Raw genomic sequence first — 24795 nt, forward strand, 5'->3', positions numbered from 1 at the left:
TCGTTTCCCCTCCGACGTCTAACCAGCAAAGGGGATGGTTTCCCTGAAACGTCTAACCAGCAAAGGGGATGGTTTCCCTCCGACGTCTAACCAGCAAAGGGGATGGTTTCCCTCCGACGTCTAACCAGCAAAGGGGATGGTTTCCCTGAGACGTCTAACCAGCAAAGGGGATGGTTTCCCTGAGACGTCTAACCAGCAAAGGGGATGGTTTCCCTCCGACGTCTAACCAGCAAAGGGGATGGTTTCCCTGAAACGTCTAACCAGCAAAGGGGATGGTTTCCCTGAAACGTCTAACCAGCAAAGGGGATGGTTTCCCTGAGACGTCTAACCAGCAAAGGGGGTGGTTTCCCTCCAACGTCTAACCAGCAAAGGGGATGGTTTCCCTGAAACGTCTAACCAGCAAAGGGGATGGTTTCCCTGAGACGTCTAACCAGCAAAGGGGATGGTTTCCCTCCGACGTCTAACCAGCAAAGGGGATGGTTTCCCTCCGACGTCTAACCAGCAAAGGGGATGGTTTCCCTCCGACGTCTAACCAGCAAAGGGGATGGTTTCCCTGAAACGTCTAACCAGCAAAGGGGATGGTTTCCCTGAGACGTCTAACCAGCAAAGGGGATGGTTTCCCTGAAACGTCTAACCAGCAAAGGGGAAGGTTTCCCTGAAACGTCTAACCAGCAAAGGGGATGGTTTCCCTGAGACGTCTAACCAGCAAAGGGGATGGTTTCCCTGAAACGTCTAACCAGCAAAGGGGATGGTTTCCCTGAAACGTCTAAACAGCAAAGGGGATGGTTTCCCTCCGACGTCTAACCAGCAAAGGGGATGGTTTCCCTGAAACGTCTAAACAGCAAAGGGGATGGTTTCCCTGAAACGTCTAACCAGCAAAGGGGATGGTTTCCCTGAAACGTCTAAACAGCAAAGGGGATGGTTTCCCTCCGACGTCTAACCAGCAAAGGGGATCGTTTCCCTCCGACATCTAACCAGCAAAGGGGGTGGTTTCCCTCCGACGTCTAACCAGCAAAGGGGATGGTTTCCCTCCGACGTCTAACCAGCAAAGGGGATGGTTTCCCTCCGACGTCTAACCAGCAAAGGGGATGGTTTCCCTCCAACGTCTAACCAGCAAAGGGGATCGTTCCCCTCCGACGTCTAACCAGCAAAGGGGATGGCTTCCCTGAAACGTCTAACCAGCAAAGGGGATGGTTTCCCTGAAACGTCTAACCAGCAAAGGGGGTGGTTTCCCTCCGACGTCTAACCAGCAAAGGGGATGGTTTCCCTGAGACGTCTAACCAGCAAAGGGGATGGTTTCCCTCCGACGTCTAACCAGCAAAGGGGATGGCTTCCCTCCGACGTCTAACCAGCAAAGGGGATGGTTTCCCTCCGACGTCTAACCAGCAAAGGGGATGGTTTCCCTGAAACGTCTAACCAGCAAAGGGGATGGTTTCCCTGAGACGTCTAACCAGCAAAGGGGATGGTTTCCCTGAGACGTCTAACCAGCAAAGGGGATGGTTTCCCTGAGACGTCTAACCAGCAAAGGGGATGGTTTCCCTGAAACGTCTAACCAGCAAAGGGGATGGTTTCCCTGAAACGTCTAACCAGCAAAGGGGATGGTTTCCCTCCGACGTCTAACCAACAAAGGGGATGGTTTCCCTGAAACGTCTAACCAGCAAAGGGGATGGTTTCCCTGAAACGTCTAACCAGCAAAGGGGATGGTTTCACTCCAACGTCTAACCAGCAAAGGGGGTGGTTTCCCTCCGACGTCTAACCAGCAAAGGGGATGGTTTCCCTGAAACGTCTAACCAGCAAAGGGGATGGTTTCCCTGAAACGTCTAACCAGCAAAGGGGATGGTTTCCCTCCGACGTCTAACCAGCAAAGGGGATGGTTTCCCTGAAACGTCTAACCAGCAAAGGGGATGGTTTCCCTGAAACATCTAACCAGCAAAGGGGATGGTTTCCCTCCGACGTCTAACCAGCAAAGGGGATCGTTTCCCTCCAACGTCTAACCAACAAAGGGGATGGTTTCCCTGAAACGTCTAACCAGCAAAGGGGATGGTTTCCCTGAGACGTCTAACCAGCAAAGGGGATGGTTTCCCTGAGACGTCTAACCAGCAAAGGGGATGGTTTCCCTCCGACGTCTAACCAGCAAAGGGGATGGTTTCCCTCCGACGTCTAACCAACAAAGGGGATGGTTTCCCTGAAACGTCTAACCAACAAAGGGGATGGTTTCCCTGAAACGTCTAACCAGCAAAGGGGATGGTTTCCCTGAAACGTCTAACCAGCAAAGGGGATGGTTCCCCTCCGACGTCTAACCAGCAAAGGGGATGGTTTCCCTGAAACGTCTAACCAGCAAAGGGGGCGGTTTCCCTCCGACGTCTAACCAGCAAAGGGGATGGTTTCCCTCCGACGTCTAACCAGCAAAGGGGATGGTTTCCCTGAAACGTCTAACCAGCAAAGGGGATGGTTTCCCTGAAACGTCTAACCAGCAAAGGGGATGGTTTCCCTGAAACGTCTAACCAGCAAAGGGGGTGGTTTCCCTCCAATGTCTAACCAGCAAAGGGGATGGTTTCCCTCCGACGTCTAACCAGCAAAGGGGATCGCTTCCCTGAAACGTCTAACCAGCAAAGGGGATGGTTTCCCTGAAACGTCTAACCAGCAAAGGGGATGGTTTCCCTGAAACGTCTAACCAGCAAAGGGGATGGTTTCCCTGAGACGTCTAACCAGCAAAGGGGATGGTTTCCCTGAGACGTCTAACCAGCAAAGGGGATGGTTTCCCTGAAACGTCTAACCAGCAAAGGGGATGGTTTCCCTGAGACGTCTAACCAGCAAAGGGGATGGTTTCCCTCCGACGTCTAACCAGCAAAGGGGATGGTTTCCCCTCCGACGTCTAACCAGCAAAGGGGATGGTTTCCCTCCGACGTCTAACCAGCAAAGGGGATGGTTTCCCTCCAACGTCTAACTAGCAAAGGGGATGGTTTCCCTGAAACGTCTAACCAGCAAAGGGGATGGTTTCCCTGAAACGTCTAACCAGCAAAGGGGATGGTTTCCCTCCTACGTCTAACCAGCAAAGGGGATGGTTTCCCTCCGACGTCTAACCAGCAAAGGGGGTGGTTTCCCTCCGACGTCTAACCAGCAAAGGGGATCGTTTCCCTGAAACGTCTAACCAGCAAAGGGGATGGTTTCCCTCCGACGTCTAACCAGCAAAGGGGGTGGTTTCCCTCCGACGTCTAACCAGCAAAGGGGATGGTTTCCCTCCGACGTCTAACCAGCAAAGGGGATGGTTTCCCTCCGACGTCTAACCAGCAAAGGGGGTGGTTTCCCTCCGACGTCTAACCAGCAAAGGGGATCGTTTCCCTGAAACGTCTAACCAGCAAAGGGGATGGTTTCCCTCCGACGTCTAACCAGCAAAGGGGATGGTTTCCCTCCGACGTCTAACCAGCAAAGGGGATCGCTTCCCTGAAACGTCTAACCAGCAAAGGGGATGGTTTCCCTCCGACGTCTAACCAGCAAAGGGGGTAGTTTCCCTCCGACGTCTAACCAGCAAAGGGGGTGGTTTCCCTCCGACGTCTAACCAGCAAAGGGGATCGTTTCCCTGAAACGTCTAACCAGCAAAGGGGATGGTTTCCCTCCGACGTCTAACCAGCAAAGGGGATGGTTTCCCTCCGACGTCTAACCAGCAAAGGGGATGGTTTCCCTCCGACGTCTAACCAGCAAAGGGGATGGTTTCCCTCCGACGTCTAACCAGCAAAGGGGATGGTTTCCCTCCGACGTCTAACCAGCAAAGGGGATGGTTTCCCTCCGACGTCTAACCAGCAAAGGGGGTGGTTTCCCTCCGACGTCTAACCAGCAAAGGGGATCGTTTCCCTGAAACGTCTAACCAGCAAAGGGGATGGTTTCCCTGAAACGTCTAACCAGCAAAGGGGATGGTTTCCCTGAAACGTCTAACCAGCAAAGGGGGTGGTTTCCCTCCGACGTCTAACCAGCAAAGGGGGTGGTTTCCCTCCGACGTCTAGCCAGCAAAGGGGATCGTTTCCCTGAAACGTCTAACCAGCAAAGGGGATGGTTTCCCTCCGAAGTCTAACCAGCAAAGGGGATGGTTTCCCTGAAACGTCTAACCAGCAAAGGGGGTGGTTTCCCTCCGACGTCTAACCAGCAAAGGGGATGGTTTCCCTCCGACGTCTAACCAGCAAAGGGGATGGTTTCCCTCCGACGTCTAACCAGCAAAGGGGATCGTTTCCCTGAAACGTCTAACCAGCAAAGGGGGTGGTTTCCCTCCGACGTCTAACCAGCAAAGGGGATGGTTTCCCTCCGACGTCTAACCAGCAAAGGGGATGGTTTCCCTCCGACGTCTAACCAGCAAAGGGGATGGTTTCCCTGAGACGTCTAACCAGCAAAGGGGATGGTTTCCCTGAAACGTCTAACCAGCAAAGGGGATGGTTTCCCTCCGACGTCTAACCAGCAAAGGGGATGGTTTCCCTGAAACGTCTAACCAGCAAAGGGGATGGTTTCCCTCCGACGTCTAACCAGCAAAGGGGGTGGTTTCCCTGAAACGTCTAACCAGCAAAGGGGATGGTTTCCCTCCGACGTCTAACCAGCAAAGGGGATGGTTTCCCTCCGACGTCTAACCAGCAAAGGGGATGGTTTCCCTCCAACGTCTAACCAGCAAAGGGGATGGTTTCCCTGAAACGTCTAACCAGCAAAGGGGATGGTTTCCCTGAAACGTCTAACCAGCAAAGGGGGTGGTTTCCCTCCGACGTCTAACCAGCAAAGGGGGTGGTTTCCCTCCGACGTCTAACCAGCAAAGGGGATCGTTTCCCTGAAACGTCTAACCAGCAAAGGGGATGGTTTCCCTCCGAAGTCTAACCAGCAAAGGGGGTGGTTTCCCTGAGACGTCTAACCAGCAAAGGGGGTGGTTTCCCTCCGACGTCTAACCAGCAAAGGGGATGGTTTCCCTCCGACGTCTAACCAGCAAAGGGGATCGTTTCCCTGAAACGTCTAACCAGCAAAGGGGATGGTTTCCCTCCGACGTCTAACCAGCAAAGGGGATCGCTTCCCTGAAACGTCTAACCAGCAAAGGGGATGGTTCCATCTAAACTCCTATCGAGGTCTGAGAACATCTGACAAACGTTTGGATTTTTAGAGTGAACTGTCCTGTTAAAAATCACAACGGCACAATAACTAACTAAACAAAAGTAACATCTCAAAGTGTATCGACATTTCAAGCCCTTACTTGCGTGTGGTGAGCTTTATGGTAAAAGGACAGCCCATTGGGTCAACCTCAAAGTTCCCAGGTCCTCCCATCTTAGGTGTCCCTTCACCCCGACTAGCAGCACTGCCTCCTCCGGCCCCGTTAGGGGAAGCCCCTCCTCCGGCCCCGTTAGGGGAAGCCCCTCCTCCGGCCCCGTTAGGGGAAGTGGGGGTGGTGTTTAAGAGCCGGCAGCCATATTTACAGTGGATAAACAGCTCTCCTATCTGTTCTGCTACAGCTATGTTGTTCACCACCACCGTCAACTTAGCAGTGTCCACCGGACACTTATCTAGAGGAGCGGAGAGAGAACAGGGAGAGGGGTGGAGGAGGGGAGAGGGGGAGAGAACAGGGAGAGAACAGGGAGGGGAGAGGGGGAGAGAACAGGGAGGAGGAGGGGAGAGGGGGAGAGAACAGGGAGGAGGGGGGGAGAGGGGGAGAGAACAGGGAGGAGGAGGGGAGAGGGGGAGAGAACAGGGAGGAGGGGGGAGAGGGGGAGAGAACAGGGAGGGGGGGGAGAGAACAGGGAGGAGGGGGGGGAGAGGGGGAGAGAACAGGGAGGGGGGGGGAGAGGGGGAGAGAACAGGGAGGAGGGGGGAGAGGGGGAGAGAACAGGGAGGAGGGGAGAGGGGGAGAGAACAGGGAGGGGAGGGGTGGAGGAGGAGAGAACAGGGAGGAGGGGGGGAGAGGGGGAGAGAACAGGGAGGAGGGGGGGAGAGGGGGAGAGAACAGGGAGGAGGGGAGAGGGGGAGAGAACAGGGAGGGGAGGGGTGGAGGAGGAGAGAACAGGGAGGGGAGGAGGGGAGGAGGGGAGAAAGAGAGAACAGGTAGAAAGAGGGGAGGGGTGGAGGAGGGGAGAGAGGGAGAAAGAGAGAGAGAAAGAGGGGAGGAGTGGAGGAGGGGAGAGAGGGAGAAAGAGAGAGAGAAAGAGGGGAGGGGTGGAGGAGGGGAGAGAGGGAGAAAGGGAGAAAGAGGGGAGGGGTGGAGGAGGGGAGAGAATGAGAGAACAGGGAGAAAGAGGGGAGGGGTGGAGGGCAGAGAGAGCGAGAGATAAACAAATGTAAGAACAATTTGCATCACATTATATATGTGATGCTGGAAAGATGTAACTATTTAACCAACTGTGTAGGTAGGTAAAGTCCCCTACCGGAGGTCAAGGCACATCGCCTGCAGAAGGTGTGCTGGAGGGAGAGACAGACAGAGACAGAGGTCAATGAGGGAGGGGTGAGGAGAGGAGAGGATGAGGAGCGGAGAGGGTGAGGAGGGGTGAGGAGCGGAGAGGGTGAGGAGAGGGTGAGGAGAGGATGAGGAGAGGAGAGGGTGAGGAGAGGAGAGGAGAGGGTGAGGAGCGGAGAGGGTGAGGAGCGGAGAGGGTGAGGAGAGGAGAGGAAGTGAGAGGAGAGGCTGGTTTCTCTCACCCCACAGGAGGAGGAGAGGAGGGGTGAGGAGAGGAGAGGAAGTGAGAGGAGAGGAAGTGAGAGGAGAGGAAGTGAGAGGAGAGGCTGGTTTCTCTCACCCCACAGGAGGAGGAGAGGAGGGGTGAGGAGAGGAGGGGTGAGTAGAGGAGGGGAGAGGAAGTGAGAGGAGAGGCTGGTTTCTCTCACCCCACAGGAGGAGGAGAGGAGGGGTGAGGAGGGGTGAGGAAGTGAGAGGAGAGGCTGGTTTCTCTCACCCCAGAGGAGGAGGAGAGGAGGGGTGAGGAGAGGAGGGGTGAGGAAGTGAGAGGAGAGGCTGGTTTCTCTCACCCCACAGGAGGAGGAGAGGAGGGGTGAGGAGAGGAGGGGTGAGGAAGTGAGAGGAGAGGCTGGTTTCGCTCACCCCACAGGAGGAGGAGAGGAGGGGTGAGGAGAGGAGGGGTGAGTAGAGGAGGGGAGAGGAAGTGAGAGGAGAGGCTGGTTTCTCTCACCCCACAGGAGGAGGAGAGGAGGGGTGAGGAGAGGAGGGGTGAGGAGAGGAGGGGTGAGGAGAGGAGAGGAGAGGAGAGGAGAGGCTTGTTTCTCTCACCCCACAGGTGGTGATGACAGGGTCTTTGAAAACGCTGCAGCAGAGCTGACAACACAGCTTCACTGACGGCTGCTCTGCAAACACCAGGGGCTCCTACACATCATTAGCACAGTTAGCATTCAGGTATCACTAGCACAGTTAGCATTCAGGTATCACTAGCATAGTTAGCATTCAGGTATCACTAGCACAGTTAGCATTCAGGCATCACTAGCACAGTTAGCATTCAGGCATCACTAGCACAGTTAGCATTCAGGCATCACTAGCACAGTTAGCATTCAGGCATCACTAGCACAGTTTGCATTCAGGCATCACTAGCACAGTTAGCATTCAGGCATCACTAGCACAGTTAGCATTCAGGTATCACTAGCACAGTTAGCATTCAGGCATCACTAGCACAGTTAGCATTCAGGCATCACTAGCACAGTTAGCATTCAGGTATCACTAGCACAGTTAGCATTCAGGTATCACTAGCATCGTTAGCATTCAGGTATCACTAGCATAGTAGGCATTCAGGTATCACTAGCATCGTTAGCATTCAGGTATCACTAGCATCGTTAGCATTCAGGTATCACTAGCATCGTTAGCATTCAGGTATCACTAGCATCGTTAGCATTCAGGTATCACTAGCATAGTTAGCATTGAGGTATCACTAGCATCGATAGCACCAGGGTATCATTGAAGTATGATTAGCATCGAGTTAACATTGGCATCGACAGCGTTAGCGTATTTCATGTTGAAGGATTGTTAGCATCTTTAGCATCGTTAGTGTAGCCGTACCGCGTCGTCGTCGTCCTCGTGAAGAGAGAAGGTCGAGCGGAGGGACATGTTGGACTCAGAGAGGAGGGAACGCACCGAGATGGCAGAGTCAGAACGCCTCGGGGTGCTGATGGGGAGCTGGGGGGGGACAGAGGCAGAAAGAGACCGAGACAGACAGATAGATAGACAGAATTTATAATATAGATACACAGGGTACCAGAACCGAGTCACGATAACTAGGTTATATACACAGGGTACCAGTACTGAGTCACTATAACTAGGTTATATACACAGGGTACCAGTACTGAGTCACTATAACTAGGTTATATACACAGGGTACCAGAACCGAGTCACTATAACTAGGTTATATACACAGGGTACCAGTACTGAGTAATGATAACTAGGTTATATACACAGGGTACCAGTACTGAGTCACGATAACTAGGTTATATACACAGGGTACCAGTACCGAGTCACGATAACTAGGTTATATACACAGGGTACCAGTACCGAGTCACGATAACTAGGTTATATACACAGGGTACCAGTACTGAGTAATGATAACTAGGTTATATACACAGGGTACCAGTACTGAGTAATGATAACTAGGTTATATACACAGGGTACCAGTACCGAGTCACGATAACTAGGTTATATACACAGGGTACCAGAACCGAGTCACGATAACTAGGTTATATACACAGGGTACTAGTACTGAGTCACAATAACTAGGTTATATACACAGGGTACCAGTACTGAGTAACGATAACTAGGTTATATACACAGGGTACCAGTACTGAGTAATGATAACTAGGTTATATACACAGGGTACCAGTACTGAGTCACGATAACTAGGTTATATACACAGGGTACCAGTACTGAGTAATGATAACTAGGTTATATACACAGGGTACCAGTACTGAGTCGATGTGCAGGGGCTGAGGTAATTGGGGTAGATGCTAAAGAGTAGCAGCAGCGTGTTGTACGTGATGAGTCAAAACGTAGTGCAAAAAGAGTCAGATAGTTAAACAGTTAACCAAATAACTACCCGTACTAACTATTTAGCAGTCCTACGGCTTGGGGGGAGGAAGCTGTTATAGAGGTCCTGGATGGCAGGAAGCTTGGCCCCAGTGATGTATTGCACTACCCTCTGTAGGCGCTTTGCGGTCAGATGCCGAGCAGTTGCCAATACCAGGCGGTGATGCTCTCGATGGTGCAGCTGTAGAACTTTTAGAGGATCTAAAGGCCCAAATCTTTTCAGCGTCCTGAGGGTGAAGAGGTCTTGTCAGGCCCTCTTCGACTGTGTTGGGTGTGTTTGGACCATGATAGAACCTCAGTGATGTGGACACCAAGGAACGTGAAGCTCTAGACCCGCTCCACTACAGCTCTGTCGATGTGAACGGGGGGTGTGCTCCTCCCTCCTCTTCCTGTAGTCTTGCTGACGTCGAGGGAGAGGTTGTCGTCCCGGTAGCACACCACCAGGTCCTGGTCGGTGACCTCCTCCCTACAGGCCGTCTCATCCTGGTCGGTGACCACCTCCCTATAGGCCTTCTCATCCTGGTGACCACCTCCCTATAGGCCGTCTCATCCTGGTGACCACCTCCCTACAGGCCTTCTCATCCTGGTGACCACCTCCCTATAGGCCGTCTCATCCTGGTGACCACCTCCCTATAGGCCGTCTCATCCTGGTGACCACCTCCCTATAGGCCGTCTCATCCTGGTGACCACCTCCCTATAGGCCGTCTCATCCTGGTGACCACCTCCCTACAGGCCGTCTCATCCTGGTGACCACCTCCCTATAGGCCTTCTCATCCTGGTGACCACCTCCCTATAGGCCGTCTCATCCTGGTGACCACCTCCCTACAGGCCGTCTCATCCTGGTGACCACCTCCCTACAGGCCTTCTCATCCTGGTGACCACCTCCCTACAGGTGACCACCTCCCTACAGGCCGTCTCATCCTGGTGACCACCTCCCTACAGGCCTTCTCATCCTGGTGACCACCTCCCTACAGGCCGTCTCATCCTGGTCGGTGACCGCCTCCCTACAGGCCGTCTCATCCTGGTCGGTGACCGCCTCCCTACAGGCCGTCTCATCCTGGTGACCACCTCCCTACAGGCCGTCTCATCCTGGTGACCACCTCCCTATAGGCCGTCTCATCCTGGTGACCACCTCCCTATAGGCCGTCTCATCGTTGTCGGTGACCTCCTCCCTACAGGCCGTCTCATCCTGGTGACCACCTCCCTATAGGCCGTCTCATCGTTGTCGGTGACCGCCTCCCTACAGGCCGTCTCATCCTGGTCGGTGACCGCCTCCCTACAGGCCGTCTCATCCTGGTCGGTGACCGCCTCCCTACAGGCCGTCTCATCCTGGTCGGTGACCACCTCCCTACAGGCCGTCTCATCCTGGTCGGTGACCACCTCCCTACAGGCCGTCTCATCCTGGTCGGTGACCGCCTCCCTACAGGCCGTCTCATCGTTGTCGGTGACCGCCTCCCTACAGGCCGTCTCATCCTGGTCGGTGACAACCTCCCTACAGGCCGTCTCATCCTGGTCGGTGACCGCCTCCCTACAGGCCGTCTCATCCTGGTCGGTGACCACCTCCCTATAGGCCGTCTCATCCTGGTCGGTGACCGCCTCCCTACAGGCCGTCTCATCCTGGTCGGTGACAACCTCCCTACAGGCCGTCTCATCCTGGTCGGTGACCGCCTCCCTACAGGCCGTCTCATCCTGGTCGGTGACCGCCTCCCTACAGGCCGTCTCATCCTGGTCGGTGACAACCTCCCTACAGGCCGTCTCATCCTGGTCGGTGACCGCCTCCCTACAGGCCGTCTCATCCTGGTCGGTGACCGCCTCCCTACAGGCCGTCTCATCGTTGTCGGTGACCGCCTCCCTACAGGCCGTCTCATCCTGGTCGGTGACAACCTCCCTACAGGCCGTCTCATCCTGGTCGGTGACCGCCTCCCTACAGGCCGTCTCATCCTGGTCGGTGACCACCTCCCTATAGGCTGTCTCATCCTGGTGACCACCTCCCTATAGGCCGTCTCATCGTGGTCGGTGACCACCTCCCTATAGGCTGTCTCATCCTGGTCGGTGACCACCTCCCTACAGGCCGTCTCATCCTGGTCGGTGACCACCTCCCTACAGGCCGTCTCATCCTGGTCGGTGACCGCCTCCCTATAGGCCGTCTCATCCTGGTCGGTGACCACCTCCCTACAGGCCGTCTCATCCTGGTCGGTGACCACCTCCCTACAGGCCGTCTCATCCTGGTCGGTGACCGCCTCCCTATAGGCCGTCTCATCCTGGTCGGTGACCACCTCCCTACAGGCCGTCTCATCCTGGTCGGTGACAACCTCCCTATAGGCCGTCTCATCCTGGTCGGTGACCACCTCCCTACAGGCCGTCTCATCCTGGTCGGTGACCGCCTCCCTACAGGCCGTCTCATCCTGGTCGGTGACCACCTCCCTACAGGCCGTCTCATCCTGGTCGGTGACCGCCTCCCTACAGGCCGTCTCATCCTGGTGACCACCTCCCTACAGGCCGTCTCATCCTGGTCGGCGACCGCCTCCCTACAGGCCGTCTCATCCTGGTCGGCGACCGCCTCCCTACTGGCCGTCTCATCCTGGTGGGTGACCACCTCCCTATTGGCCGTCTCATCCTGGTCGGCGACCGCCTCCCTACAGGCCGTCTCATCCTGGTGACCACCTCCCTATAGGCCGTCTCATCCTGGTCGGTGACCGCCTCCCTACAGGCCGTCTCATCCTGGTGACCACCTCCCTACAGGCCGTCTCATCCTGGTGACCACCTCCCTACGGGCCGTCTCATCCTGGTCGGTGACCGCCTCCCTACAGGCCGTCTCATCCTGGTCGGTGACCACCTCCCTACAGGCCGTCTCATCCTGGTCGGTGACCGCCTCCCTACAGGCCGTCTCATCCTGGTCGGTGACCACCTCCCTACAGGCCGTCTCATCCTGGCCGGTGACCACCTCCCTACAGGCCGTCTCATCCTGGGCGGTGACCACCTACCTACAGGCCGTCTCATCCTGGGCGGTGACCTCCTCCCTACAGGCCGTCTCATCCTGGCCGGTGACCACCTCCCTACAGGCCGTCTCATCCTGGTCGGTGACCACCTCCCTATAGGCCGTCTCATCCTGGTGACCACCTCCCTACAGGCCGTCTCATCCTGGTCGGTGACCACCTCCCTACAGGCCGTCTCATCCTGGTCGGTGACCGCCTCCCTACAGGCCGTCTCATCCTGGTCGGTGACCACCTCCCTATTGGCCGTCTCATCCTGGTGACCACCTCCCTATAGGCCGTCTCCTCCTGGTGACCACCTCCCTATAGGCCGTCTCATCCTGGTCGGTGACCACCTCCCTACAGGCCTTCTCATCCTGGTGACCACCTCCCTATTGGCCGTCTCATCCTGGTGACCACCTCCCTATAGGCCGTCTCATCCTGGTGACCACCTCCCTATAGGCCGTCTCATCCTGGTCGGTGACCACCTCCCTATAGGCCGTCTCATCCTGGTCGGTGACCACCTCCCTACAGGCCGTCTCATCCTGGTCGGTGACCACCTCCCTACAGGCCGTCTCATCCTGGTCGGTGACCACCTCCCTACAGGCCGTCTCATCCTGGTCGGTGACCACCTCCCTACAGGCCGTCTCATCCTGGTCGGTGACCACCTCCCTACAGGCTGTCTCATCCTGGTGACCACCTCCCTATTGGCCGTCTCATCCTGGTCGGTGACCACCTCCCTACAGGCCGTCTCATCCTGGTCGGTGACCACCTCCCTACAGGCCGTCTCATCCTGGTCGGTGACCACCTCCCTACAGGCCGTCTCATCCTGGTCGGTGACCACCTCCCTACAGGCTGTCTCATCCTGGTGACCACCTCCCTATTGGCCATCTCATCCTGGTGACCACCTCCCTATAGGCCGTCTCATCCTGGTGACCACCTCCCTATAGGCCGTCTCATCCTGGTCGGTGACCACCTCCCTACAGGCCGTCTCATCCTGGTCGGTGACCACCTCCCTACAGGCCGTCTCATCCTGGTCGGTGACCACCTCCCTACAGGCCGTCTCATCCTGGTCGGTGACCACCTCCCTACAGGCTGTCTCATCCTGGTGACCACCTCCCTATTGGCCATCTCATCCTGGTGACCACCTCCCTATAGGCCGTCTCATCCTGGTGACCACCTCCCTATAGGCCGTCTCATCCTGGTCGGTGACCACCTCCCTACAGGCCGTCTCATCCTGGTGACCACCTCCCTACAGGCCGTCTCATCCTGGTCGGTGACCACCTCCCTATAGGCCGTCTCATCCTGGTCGGTGACCACCTCCCTACAGGCTGTCTCATCCTGGTCGGCGACCGCATCCCTATAGGCTGTCTCATCCTGGTGACCTCCTCCCTATAGGCCGTCTCCTCCTGGTGACCACCTCCCTACAGGCCGTCTCATCCTGGTCGGTGACCACCTCCCTACAGGCCGTCTCATCCTGGTGACCACCTCCCTATAGGCCGTCTCATCCTGGTGACCTCCTCCCTACAGGCCGTCTCATCCTGGCCGGTGTCCACCTCCCTATAGGCCGTCTCATCGTGGTCGGTGACCACCTCCCTATAGGCTTAATGATGGTATTGGAGTTACTCGCGACAAAGCAGTCGTGGGTGAACAAGGAGTACAGGAGGGGACTAAGCACACACCCCTGTGCTTTAGGGTCAGAGTGGCGGATGTGTTGTTGCCTTCTCTCATCACGTGGGTGCGTCCCATCAGGAAGTCCAGGATCCAGTTGCAGAGGGAGGTGTTTAGTCCCAGGGTCCTTAGCTTAGTGATGAGCTTTGAGGGCACTATGGTGTTGAACGCTGAGCTGTAGTTAATGAACAGCATTCTGACATAGGTGTTTCTTTTGTCCAGGTGGGAAAGGGCAGTGTGGAATGTAAGAGACTGCATCATCATTTGTGGATCTGTAAGGGCGGTATGCAAATTGGTGTGGGTCTAGGGGTTTCTGGGATAACGGTGCTGATGAGTGTGGGTCTAGGGGTTTCTGGGATAACGGTGCTGATGAGTGTGGGTCTAGGGGTTTCTGGGATAACGGTGCTGATGAGTGTGGGTCTAGGGGTTTCTGGGATAACGGTGCTGATGAGTGTGGGTCTAGGGGTTTCTGGGATAACGGTGCTGATGAGTGTGGGTCTACAGGTTTCTGGGATAATGGTGCTGACGTGAGTCAAAGCCTTTCATGGCTACAGATGTAAGTGCCAATAGGTCGATCGTCATTCAGACAGGTAACCGTGGCATGTTTGGGGCACAGGGACCATGATGGTCTGAAACATGTCGGTACAACAGACGGAGTTGAAACGGTCAGAAGACACCAGCTGGCCAGTGCTCCGAACACGTGTCCCGGTAAATCGGTCTGTCCCTGCGGCCTTGTGAACGTTAAACCTATTTAAATATCTACAGAGAGGTTGTTCACACAGTCGTCTGGAACAGTCGGTGCGCTCATGCATGTTTCAGTGTTGCTTGTGAAACGCTAAACCTATTTAAAGATCTTACTCACATGAGCTACAGAGAGGTTGTTCACACAGTCGTCTGGAACAGTTGGTGCGCTCATGCATGGTTCAGTGTTGCTTGCCTCAAGAGTGAGCATAGACGGTATTTAGCTCGTCTGGTGGGCTCGCGTCACTGGGCAGCTTGCGGTTGGGTTACCCTTTGTAAATCCGTGATAGTTTGCAATCCCCCCCCCGCCACATCCGACAAGTGTCGGACCCGGTGTCGTAGGATTCTACCTGAGAGTCCTCTTGCCTGTTTTATATCTTTCGTCAGAAGTCGTAGCAGGATTTACTTATACGTGTCCGGGTTAGTGTTCCCACTCCGTGAAAGAGACAAGTCTTCCGGTTGGGATATGTTCGTCACCGTGGGGACGTCGTCGTCGATGCCATTATTAATGAAGTCAGTGACTGATGTGGTAAAACTCCTCAATTACCATCGGGTGATTTCCCGGGAACATATTCCAGAATGTTCCAAGCGAAAGCATTTTATTGTACTATGAACCAGTCAAATAAACGTCACTTGAAATAAATAGATTTTCTATACATTATAATTCTATAGAACACAAAGAGATCATGAGCAAAATCAGTGTGTGTGTGTGTGTGTACCATGCCATCCTCGTCGTCTCGTGGCGAGTATGTGAGGGTACTGGAGGAGGAGGGGGTACGGCGGTGCTGCTTGTAGGTACCGGATGATTCCGCTGAAACAGAGAGAGAGAGTCTGTGGTTATCTTATAGTTTAACCATATTTAGGAACCATTCGGTTACCATAGTGACCTTAAACTAAGGTGAACACAGAGCGGAGAAAGAGTCTGGGGTTAATATGTAGTTAGCATATAGCTAGCTACCATATAGTTAGCTACCTTATATTCACTAGGAAGTTACCACAATAAATCGCTGACACCATAGAATCTAGATTATATATTTCTATGTCTGACACACCGAGGGCTTTGTCTGAGGTTAAACTGACACCATAGAATCTAGATTATATATTTCTATGTCTGACACACCGAGGGCTTTGTCTGAGGTTAAACTTCCAGGCTGTTGCAGACAGAACAGATATCAGCTGACATGGTTCCTCAGAGGTTCTCCTGAGGTGGACTCACTCACTTTTAGCTCCAGGAACCACGGCTGAGAAGGTGGGGCCGAAGGAGGCCTCCATACTGGTGGGCTGTCACCCCGCTGGGGGGGCTGAGATGTCTGGATGGGGGGCTGAGATGTCTGGATGGGTGGCTGAGATGTCTGGATGGGGGGCAGGCTGGTGCTCTGGAGGTGCTGGTGTAGAGGCCACTCACTGCTGCTCACAACCCACAACTTCTACAGCCTGGGGGGGTACAGGAGGTCAGAGGTCAGGGGAACCCACACACTGGACACAGGCTCTACAGTCTGGGGGGGGGGTACAGGAGGTCAGAGGAACCCACACACAGGACACAGGCTCTACAGTCTAGGGGGGGTACAGGAGGTCAGAGGTCAGGGGAACCCGCACACTGGACACAGGCTCTACAGTCTGGGGGGGGGGGGGTACAGGAGGTCAGAGGTTAGGGGAACCCACACACTGGACACAGGCTCTACAGTCTGGGGGGGGGGGGTACAGGAGGTCAGAGGTCAGGGGAACGCACAGAGTGGACATGGCCAGGATTAGGGGCACAGGGACCATGATGGGATCACTTATCATAAGATTGGTGACAGGTCTAAAATCTAATGGAATCTGTCCCAACTTAACAAATGACAAACCTATTGACCTTATTGTCAGACCGGCAGGTCGCCACCTGAGATCAGACCGACAGGTCGCCACCTTCAGACCGACAGGTCGCCACCTGAGATCAGACCGACAGGTCGCCACCTGAGATCAGACCGACAGGTCGCCACCTGAGATCAGACCGACAGGTCGCCACCTGAGATCAGACCGACAGGTCGCCACCTGAGATCAGACCGACAGGTCGCCACCTGAGATCAGACCGACAGGTCGCCACCTGAGATCAGACCGACAGGTCGCCACCTGAGATCAGACCGACAGGTCACCACCTGAGATCAGACCGACAGGTCGCCACCTGAGATCAGACCGACAGGTCGCCACCTGAGATCAGACCGACAGGTCGCCACCTGAGATCAGACCGACAGGTCGCCACCTTCAGACCGACAGGTCGCGACCTGAGATCAGACCGACAGGTCACCACCTGAGACCAGACCGACAGGTCGCCACCTGAGATCAGACCGACAGGTCGCGACCTGAGATCAGACCGACAGGTCACCACCTGAGATCAGACCGACAGGTCGCCACCTGAGACCAGACCGACAGGTCGCCACCTGAGATCAGACCGACAGGTCGCCACCTGAGATCAGACCGACAGGTCGCCACCTGAGATCAGACCGACAGGTCACCACCTGAGATCAGACCGACAGGTCACCACCTGAGATCAGACCGACAGGTCGCCACCTGAGATCAGACCGACAGGTCGCCACCTTCAGACCGACAGGTCGCCACCTGAGATCAGACCGACAGGTCGCCACCTTCAGACCGACAGGTCGCCACCTGAGATCAGACCGACAGGTCGCCACCTGAGATCAGACCGACAGGTCGCCACCTGAGATCAGACCGACAGGTCGCCACCTGAGATCAGACCGACAGGTCGCCACCTGAGATCAGACCGACAGGTCGCCACCTTCAGACCGACAGGTCACCACCTGAGATCAGACCGACAGGTCGCCACCTGAGATCAGACCGACAGGTCGCCACCTGAGATCAGACCGACAGGTCGCCACCTGAGATCAGACCGACAGGTCACCACCTGAGACCAGACCGACAGGTCACCACCTTCAGACCGACAGGTCACCACCTGAGATCAGACCGACAGGTCACCACCTGAGACCAGACCGACAGGTCGCCACCTTCAGACCGACAGGTCACCACCTGAGATCAGACCGACAGGTCACCACCTTCAGACCGACAGGTTGCCACCTTCAGACCGACAGGTCGCCACCTGAGATCAGACCGACAGGTCACCACCTGAGACCAGACCGACAGGTCGCCACCTTCAGACCGACAGGTCACCACCTGAGATCAGACCGACAGGTCACCACCTGAGACCAGACCGACAGGTCACCACCTTCAGACCGACAGGTCGCCACCTGAGATCAGACCGACAGGTCGCCACCTGAGATCAGACCGACAGGTCGCCACCTGAGATCAGACCGACAGGTCGCCACCTGAGATCAGACCGACAGGTCGCCACCTGAGATCAGACCGACAGGTCGCCACCTGAGATCAGACCGACGGGTCGCCACCTGAGATCAGACCGACGGGTCACCACCTGAGACCAGACCGACAGGTCACCACCTTCAGACCGACAGGTCGCCACCTGAGATCAGACCGACAGGTCGCCACCTGAGATCAGACCGACAGGTCGCCACCTGAGATCAGACCGACAGGTCGCCACCTGAGATCAGACCGACAGGTCGCCACCTGAGATCAGACCGACAGGTCGCCACCTGAGATCAGACCGACAAGTCGCCACCTTCAGACCGACAGGTCGCCACCTGAGATCAGACCGACGGGTCACCACCTTCAGACCGACAGGTCACCACCTGAGATCAGACCGACAGGTCGCCACCTTCAGACCGACAGGTCGCCACCTGAGATCAGACCGACAGGTCGCCACCTTCAGACCGACAGGTCGCCACCTTCAGACCGACAGGTCGCCACCTTCAGACCGACAGGTCGCCACCTTCAGACCGACAGGTCGCCACCTTCAGACCGACAGGTCGCCACCTGAGATCAGACCGACGGGTCGCCACCTGAGATCAGACCGACGGGTCGCCACCTGAGATCAGACCGACGGGTCGCCACCTGAGATCAGACCGACGGGTCGCCACCTGAGATCAGACCGACGGGTCGCCACCTGAGATCAGACCGACGGGTCGCCACCTGAGATCAGACCGACGGGTCGCCACCTTCAGACCGACAGGTCACCACCTTCAGACCGACAGGTCGCCACCTGAGATCAGACCGACAGGTCGCCACCTGAGATCAGACCGACAGGTCGCCACCTGAGATCAGACCGACAGGTCGCCACCTGAGATCAGACCGACAGGTCGCCACCTGAGATCAGACCGACAGGTCGCCACCTGAGATCAGACCGACAGGTCGCCACCTGAGATCAGACCGACAGGTCGCCACCTGAGATCAGACCGACAGGTCGCCACCTGAGATCAGACCGACAGGTCGCCACCTGAGATCAGACCGACAGGTCGCCACCTGAGATCAGACCGACAGGTCGCCACCTGAGATCAGACCGACGGGTCGCCACCTGAGATCAGACCGACAGGTCGCCACCTGAGATCAGACCGACAGGTCGCCACCTGAGATCAGACCGACGGGTCACCACCTTCAGACCGACAGGTCGCCACCTTCAGACCGACAGGTCACCACCTGAGATCAGACCGACAGGTCGCCACCTTCAGACCGACAGGTCGCCACCTGAGATCAGACCGACAGGTCACCACCTGAGATCAGACCGACAGGTCACCACCTGAGATCAGACCGACAGGTCGCCACCTGAGATCAGACCGACAGGTCACCACCTTCAAACCGACAGGTCGCCACCTGAGATCAGACCGACAGGTCGCCACCTGAGATCAGACCGACAGGTCGCCACCTGAGATCAGACCGACAGGTCGCCACCTTCAGACCGACAGGTCGCCACCTGAGATCAGACCGACAGGTCGCCACCTGAGATCAGACCGACAGGTCGCCACCTGAGATCAGACCGACAGGTCGCCACCTGAGATCAGACCGACAGGTCGCCACCTTCAGACCGACAGGTCGCCACCTTCAGACCGACAGGTCACCACCTGAGATCAGACCGACAGGTCGCCACCTGAGATCAGACCGACAGGTCACCACCTGAGATCAGACCGACAGGTCGCCACCTGAGATCAGACCGACAGGTCGCCACCTGAGATCAGACCGACAGGTCGCCACCTGAGACCAGACCGACGGGTCGCCACCTGAGACCAGACCGACGGGTCGCCACCTGAGACCAGACCGACGGGTCGCCACCTGAGATCAGACCGACGGGTCGCCACCTGAGACCAGACCGACAGGTCACCACCTCAGACCGACAGGAGCCATCAGACCGACAGGTCGCCACCTTCAGACCGACAGGTCGCCACCTGAGATCAGACCGACAGGTCGCCACCTTCAGACCGACAGGTCGCCACCTGAGATCAGACCGACAGGTCGCCACCTGAGATCAGACCGACAGGTCGCCACCTTCAGACCGACAGGTCGCCACCTGAGATCAGACCGACAGGTCGCCACCTTCAGACCGACAGGTCGCCACCTTCAGACCGACAGGTCACCACCTGAGATCAGACCGACAGGTCACCACCTGAGATCAGACCGACAGGTCGCCACCTTCAGACCGACAGGTCGCCACCTGAGATCAGACCGACAGGTCGCCACCTGAGATCAGACCGACAGGTCACCACCTGAGATCAGACCGACAGGTCGCCACCTGAGATCAGACCGACAGGTCACCACCTGAGATCAGACCGACAGGTCACCACCTGAGATCAGACCGACAGGTCACCACCTTCAGACCGACAGGTCGCCACCTGAGATCAGACCGACAGGTCACCACCTGAGATCAGACCGACGGGTCGCCACCTGAGATCAGACCGACGGGTCGCCACCTGAGATCAGACCGACGGGTCGCCACCTGAGATCAGACCGACAGGTCGCCACCTGAGATCAGACCGACAGGTCACCACCTGAGATCAGACCGACAGGTCGCCACCTGAGATCAGACCGACAGGTCGCCACCTTCAGACCGACAGGTCACCACCTTCAGACCGACAGGTCGCCACCTGAGATCAGACCGACAGGTCGCCACCTTCAGACCGACAGGTCGCCACCTGAGATCAGACCGACAGGTCGCCACCTGAGATCAGACCGACGGGTCGCCACCTGAGATCAGACCGACGGGTCACCACCTGAGATCAGACCGACAGGTCACCACCTGAGATCAGACCGACGGGTCACCACCTGAGACCAGACCGACAGGTCGCCACCTTCAGACCGACAGGTCACCACCTGAGATCAGACCGACAGGTCACCACCTGAGATCAGACCGACAGGTCGCCACCTTCAGACCGACAGGTCGCCACCTGAGATCAGACCGACAGGTCGCCACCTTCAGACCGACAGGTCGCCACCTGAGATCAGACCGACAGGTCGCCACCTGAGATCAGACCGACAGGTCGCCACCTGAGATCAGACCGACAGGTCGCCACCTGAGATCAGACCGACAGGTCACCACCTGAGATCAGACCGACAGGTCGCCACCTTCAGACCGACAGGTCGCCACCTGAGATCAGACCGACAGGTCGCCACCTTCAGACCGACAGGTCGCCACCTGAGATCAGACCGACAGGTCGCCACCTGAGATCAGACCGACAGGTCGCCACCTGAGATCAGACCGACAGGTCACCACCTGAGATCAGACCGACAGGTCGCCACCTGAGATCAGACCGACAGGTCACCACCTTCAGACCGACAGGTCACCACCTGAGATCAGACCGACAGGTCGCCACCTTCAGACCGACAGGTCGCCACCTTCAGACCGACAGGTCGCCACCTTCAGACCGACAGGTCGCGACCTGAGATCAGACCGACAGGTCGCCACCTGAGATCAGACCGACAGGTCGCCACCTGAGATCAGACCGACAGGTCGCCACCTTCAGACCGACAGGTCACCACCTGAGATCAGACCGACAGGTCGCCACCTTCAGACCGACAGGTCGCCACCTGAGATCAGACCGACAGGTCGCCACCTTCAGACCGACAGGTCGCGACCTGAGATCAGACCGACAGCTCACCACCTGAGACCAGACCGACAGGTCGCCACCTGAGATCAGACCGACAGGTCGCGACCTGAGATCAGACCGACAGGTCACCACCTGAGATCAGACCGACAGGTCACCACCTGAGACCAGACCGACAGGTCGCCACCTGAGATCAGACCGACAGGTCGCCACCTGAGACCAGACCGACGGGTCGCCACCTGAGACCAGACCGACGGGTCGCCACCTGAGACCAGACCGACGGGTCGCCACCTGAGATCAGACCGACGGGTCGCCACCTGAGACCAGACCGACAGGTCACCACCTGAGATCAGACCGACAGGTCGCCACCTTCAGACCGACAGGTCGCCACCTGAGATCAGACCGACAGGTCGCCACCTTCAGACCGACAGGTCGCCACCTGAGATCAGACCGACAGGTCGCCACCTGAGATCAGACCGACAGGTCGCCACCTTCAGACCGACAGGTCGCCACCTGAGATCAGACCGACAGGTCGCCACCTTCAGACCGACAGGTCGCCACCTTCAGACCGACAGGTCACCACCTGAGATCAGACCGACAGGTCACCACCTGAGATCAGACCGACAGGTCGCCACCTTCAGACCGACAGGTCGCCACCTGAGATCAGACCGACAGGTCGCCACCTGAGATCAGACCGACAGGTCACCACCTGAGATCAGACCGACAGGTCGCCACCTGAGATCAGACCGACAGGTCACCACCTGAGATCAGACCGACAGGTCACCACCTTCAGACCGACAGGTCTCCACCTGAGATCAGACCGACAGGTCGCCACCTGAGATCAGACCGACGGGTCGCCACCTGAGATCAGACCGACGGGTCGCCACCTGAGATCAGACCGACAGGTCGCCACCTGAGATCAGACCGACAGGTCGCCACCTGAGATCAGACCGACAGGTCGCCACCTGAGATCAGACCGACAGGTCGCCACCTGAGATCAGACCGACAGGTCGCCACCTTCAGACCGACAGGTCACCACCTTCAGACCGACAGGTCGCCACCTGAGATCAGACCGACAGGTCGCCACCTTCAGACCGACAGGTCGCCACCTGAGATCAGACCGACGGGTCGCCACCTGAGATCAGACCGACGGGTCGCCACCTGAGATCAGACCGACGGGTCGCCACCTGAGATCAGACCGACAGGTCACCACCTGAGATCAGACCGACGGGTCACCACCTGAGACCAGACCGACAGGTCGCCACCTTCAGACCGACAGGTCACCACCTGAGATCAGACCGACAGGTCACCACCTGAGATCAGACCGACAGGTCGCCACCTTCAGACCGACAGGTCGCCACCTGAGATCAGACCGACAGGTCGCCACCTTCAGACCGACAGGTCGCCACCTGAGATCAGACCGACAGGTCGCCACCTGAGATCAGACCGACAGGTCGCCACCTGAGATCAGACCGACAGGTCACCACCTGAGATCAGACCGACAGGTCGCCACCTGAGATCAGACCGACAGGTCGCCACCTTCAGACCGACAGGTCACCACCTTCAGACCGACAGGTCGCCACCTGAGATCAGACCGACAGGTCGCCACCTTCAGACCGACAGGTCGCCACCTGAGATCAGACCGACAGGTCGCCACCTGAGATCAGACCGACGGGTCGCCACCTGAGATCAGACCGACGGGTCACCACCTGAGATCAGACCGACAGGTCACCACCTGAGATCAGACCGACGGGTCACCACCTGAGACCAGACCGACAGGTCGCCACCTTCAGACCGACAGGTCACCACCTGAGATCAGACCGACAGGTCACCACCTGAGATCAGACCGACAGGTCGCCACCTTCAGACCGACAGGTCGCCACCTGAGATCAGACCGACAGGTCGCCACCTTCAGACCGACAGGTCGCCACCTGAGATCAGACCGACAGGTCGCCACCTGAGATCAGACCGACAGGTCGATTCACCTGAGATCAGACCGACAGGTCGCCACCTGAGATCAGACCGACAGGTCACCACCTGAGATCAGACCGACAGGTCGCCACCTTCAGACCGACAGGTCGCCACCTGAGATCAGACCGACAGGTCGCCACCTTCAGACCGACAGGTCGCCACCTGAGATCAGACCGACAGGTCGCCACCTGAGATCAGACCGACAGGTCGCCACCTGAGATCAGACCGACAGGTCACCACCTGAGATCAGACCGACAGGTCGCCACCTGAGATCAGACCGACAGGTCACCACCTGAGATCAGACCGACAGGTCGCCACCTGAGATCAGACCGACAGGTCGCCACCTTCAGACCGACAGGTCACCACCTTCAGACCGACAGGTCACCACCTGAGATCAGACCGACAGGTCGCCACCTTCAGACCGACAGGTCGCCACCTTCAGACCGACAGGTCGCCACCTTCAGACCGACAGGTCGCGACCTGAGATCAGACCGACAGGTCGCCACCTGAGATCAGACCGACAGGTCGCCACCTGAGATCAGACCGACAGGTCGCCACCTGAGATCAGACCGACAGGTCGCCACCTTCAGACCGACAGGTCACCACCTGAGATCAGACCGACAGGTCGCCACCTGAGATCAGACCGACAGGTCGCCACCTGAGATCAGACCGACAGGTCGCCACCTTCAGACCGACAGGTCGCGACCTGAGATCAGACCGACAGGTCACCACCTGAGACCAGACCGACAGGTCGCCACCTGAGATCAGACCGACAGGTCGCGACCTGAGATCAGACCGACAGGTCACCACCTGAGATCAGACCGACAGGTCACCACCTGAGACCAGACCGACAGGTCGCCACCTGAGATCAGACCGACAGGTCGCCACCTGAGATCAGACCGACAGGTCGCCACCTGAGATCAGACCGACAGGTCGCCACCTGAGATCAGACCGACAGGTCACCACCTGAGATCAGACCGACAGGTCGCCACCTGAGATCAGACCGACAGGTCGCCACCTTCAGACCGACAGGTCGCCACCTGAGATCAGACCGACAGGTCGCCACCTTCAGACCGACAGGTCACCACCTGAGATCAGACCGACAGGTCGCCACCTGAGATCAGACCGACAGGTCGCCACCTGAGATCAGACCGACAGGTCGCCACCTGAGATCAGACCGACAGGTCGCCACCTGAGATCAGACCGACAGGTCGCCACCTGAGATCAGACCGACAGGTCGCCACCTGAGATCAGACCGACAGGTCGCCACCTGAGACCAGACCGACAGGTCGCCACCTTCAGACCGACAGGTCACCACCTGAGATCAGACCGACAGGTCACCACCTGAGACCAGACCGACAGGTCGCCACCTTCAGACCGACAGGTCACCACCTGAGATCAGACCGACAGGTCACCACCTTCAGACCGACAGGTTGCCACCTTCAGACCGACAGGTCGCCACCTGAGATCAGAC

The 24795-nt window shown here is 57.3% G+C and overlaps 1 protein-coding gene across 1 annotated transcript in view; it reads right to left on the reverse strand.

Moving 5' to 3' along the window:
* traf7 (TNF receptor-associated factor 7) overlaps nt 1–24795 on the reverse strand; it is a 110714-nt gene that overhangs the window by 76899 nt on the left and 9020 nt on the right. The window contains exons 2-7 of the mRNA XM_064964687.1: nt 15636–15849; nt 15135–15226; nt 8015–8131; nt 7238–7330; nt 6381–6414; nt 5219–5525 (exon numbers count right to left, since the gene is read on the reverse strand). Of these exons, the coding sequence (XP_064820759.1) occupies nt 5219–5525; nt 6381–6414; nt 7238–7330; nt 8015–8131; nt 15135–15226; nt 15636–15687 (695 nt within the window). The 5' untranslated portion in view covers nt 15688–15849. The remainder of the gene's footprint in view (nt 1–5218; nt 5526–6380; nt 6415–7237; nt 7331–8014; nt 8132–15134; nt 15227–15635; nt 15850–24795) is intronic.

This window comes from Oncorhynchus masou, unplaced genomic scaffold (genome assembly GCF_036934945.1).
Source record: "Oncorhynchus masou masou isolate Uvic2021 unplaced genomic scaffold, UVic_Omas_1.1 unplaced_scaffold_181, whole genome shotgun sequence".
NCBI lineage: Eukaryota > Metazoa > Chordata > Actinopteri > Salmoniformes > Salmonidae > Oncorhynchus > Oncorhynchus masou.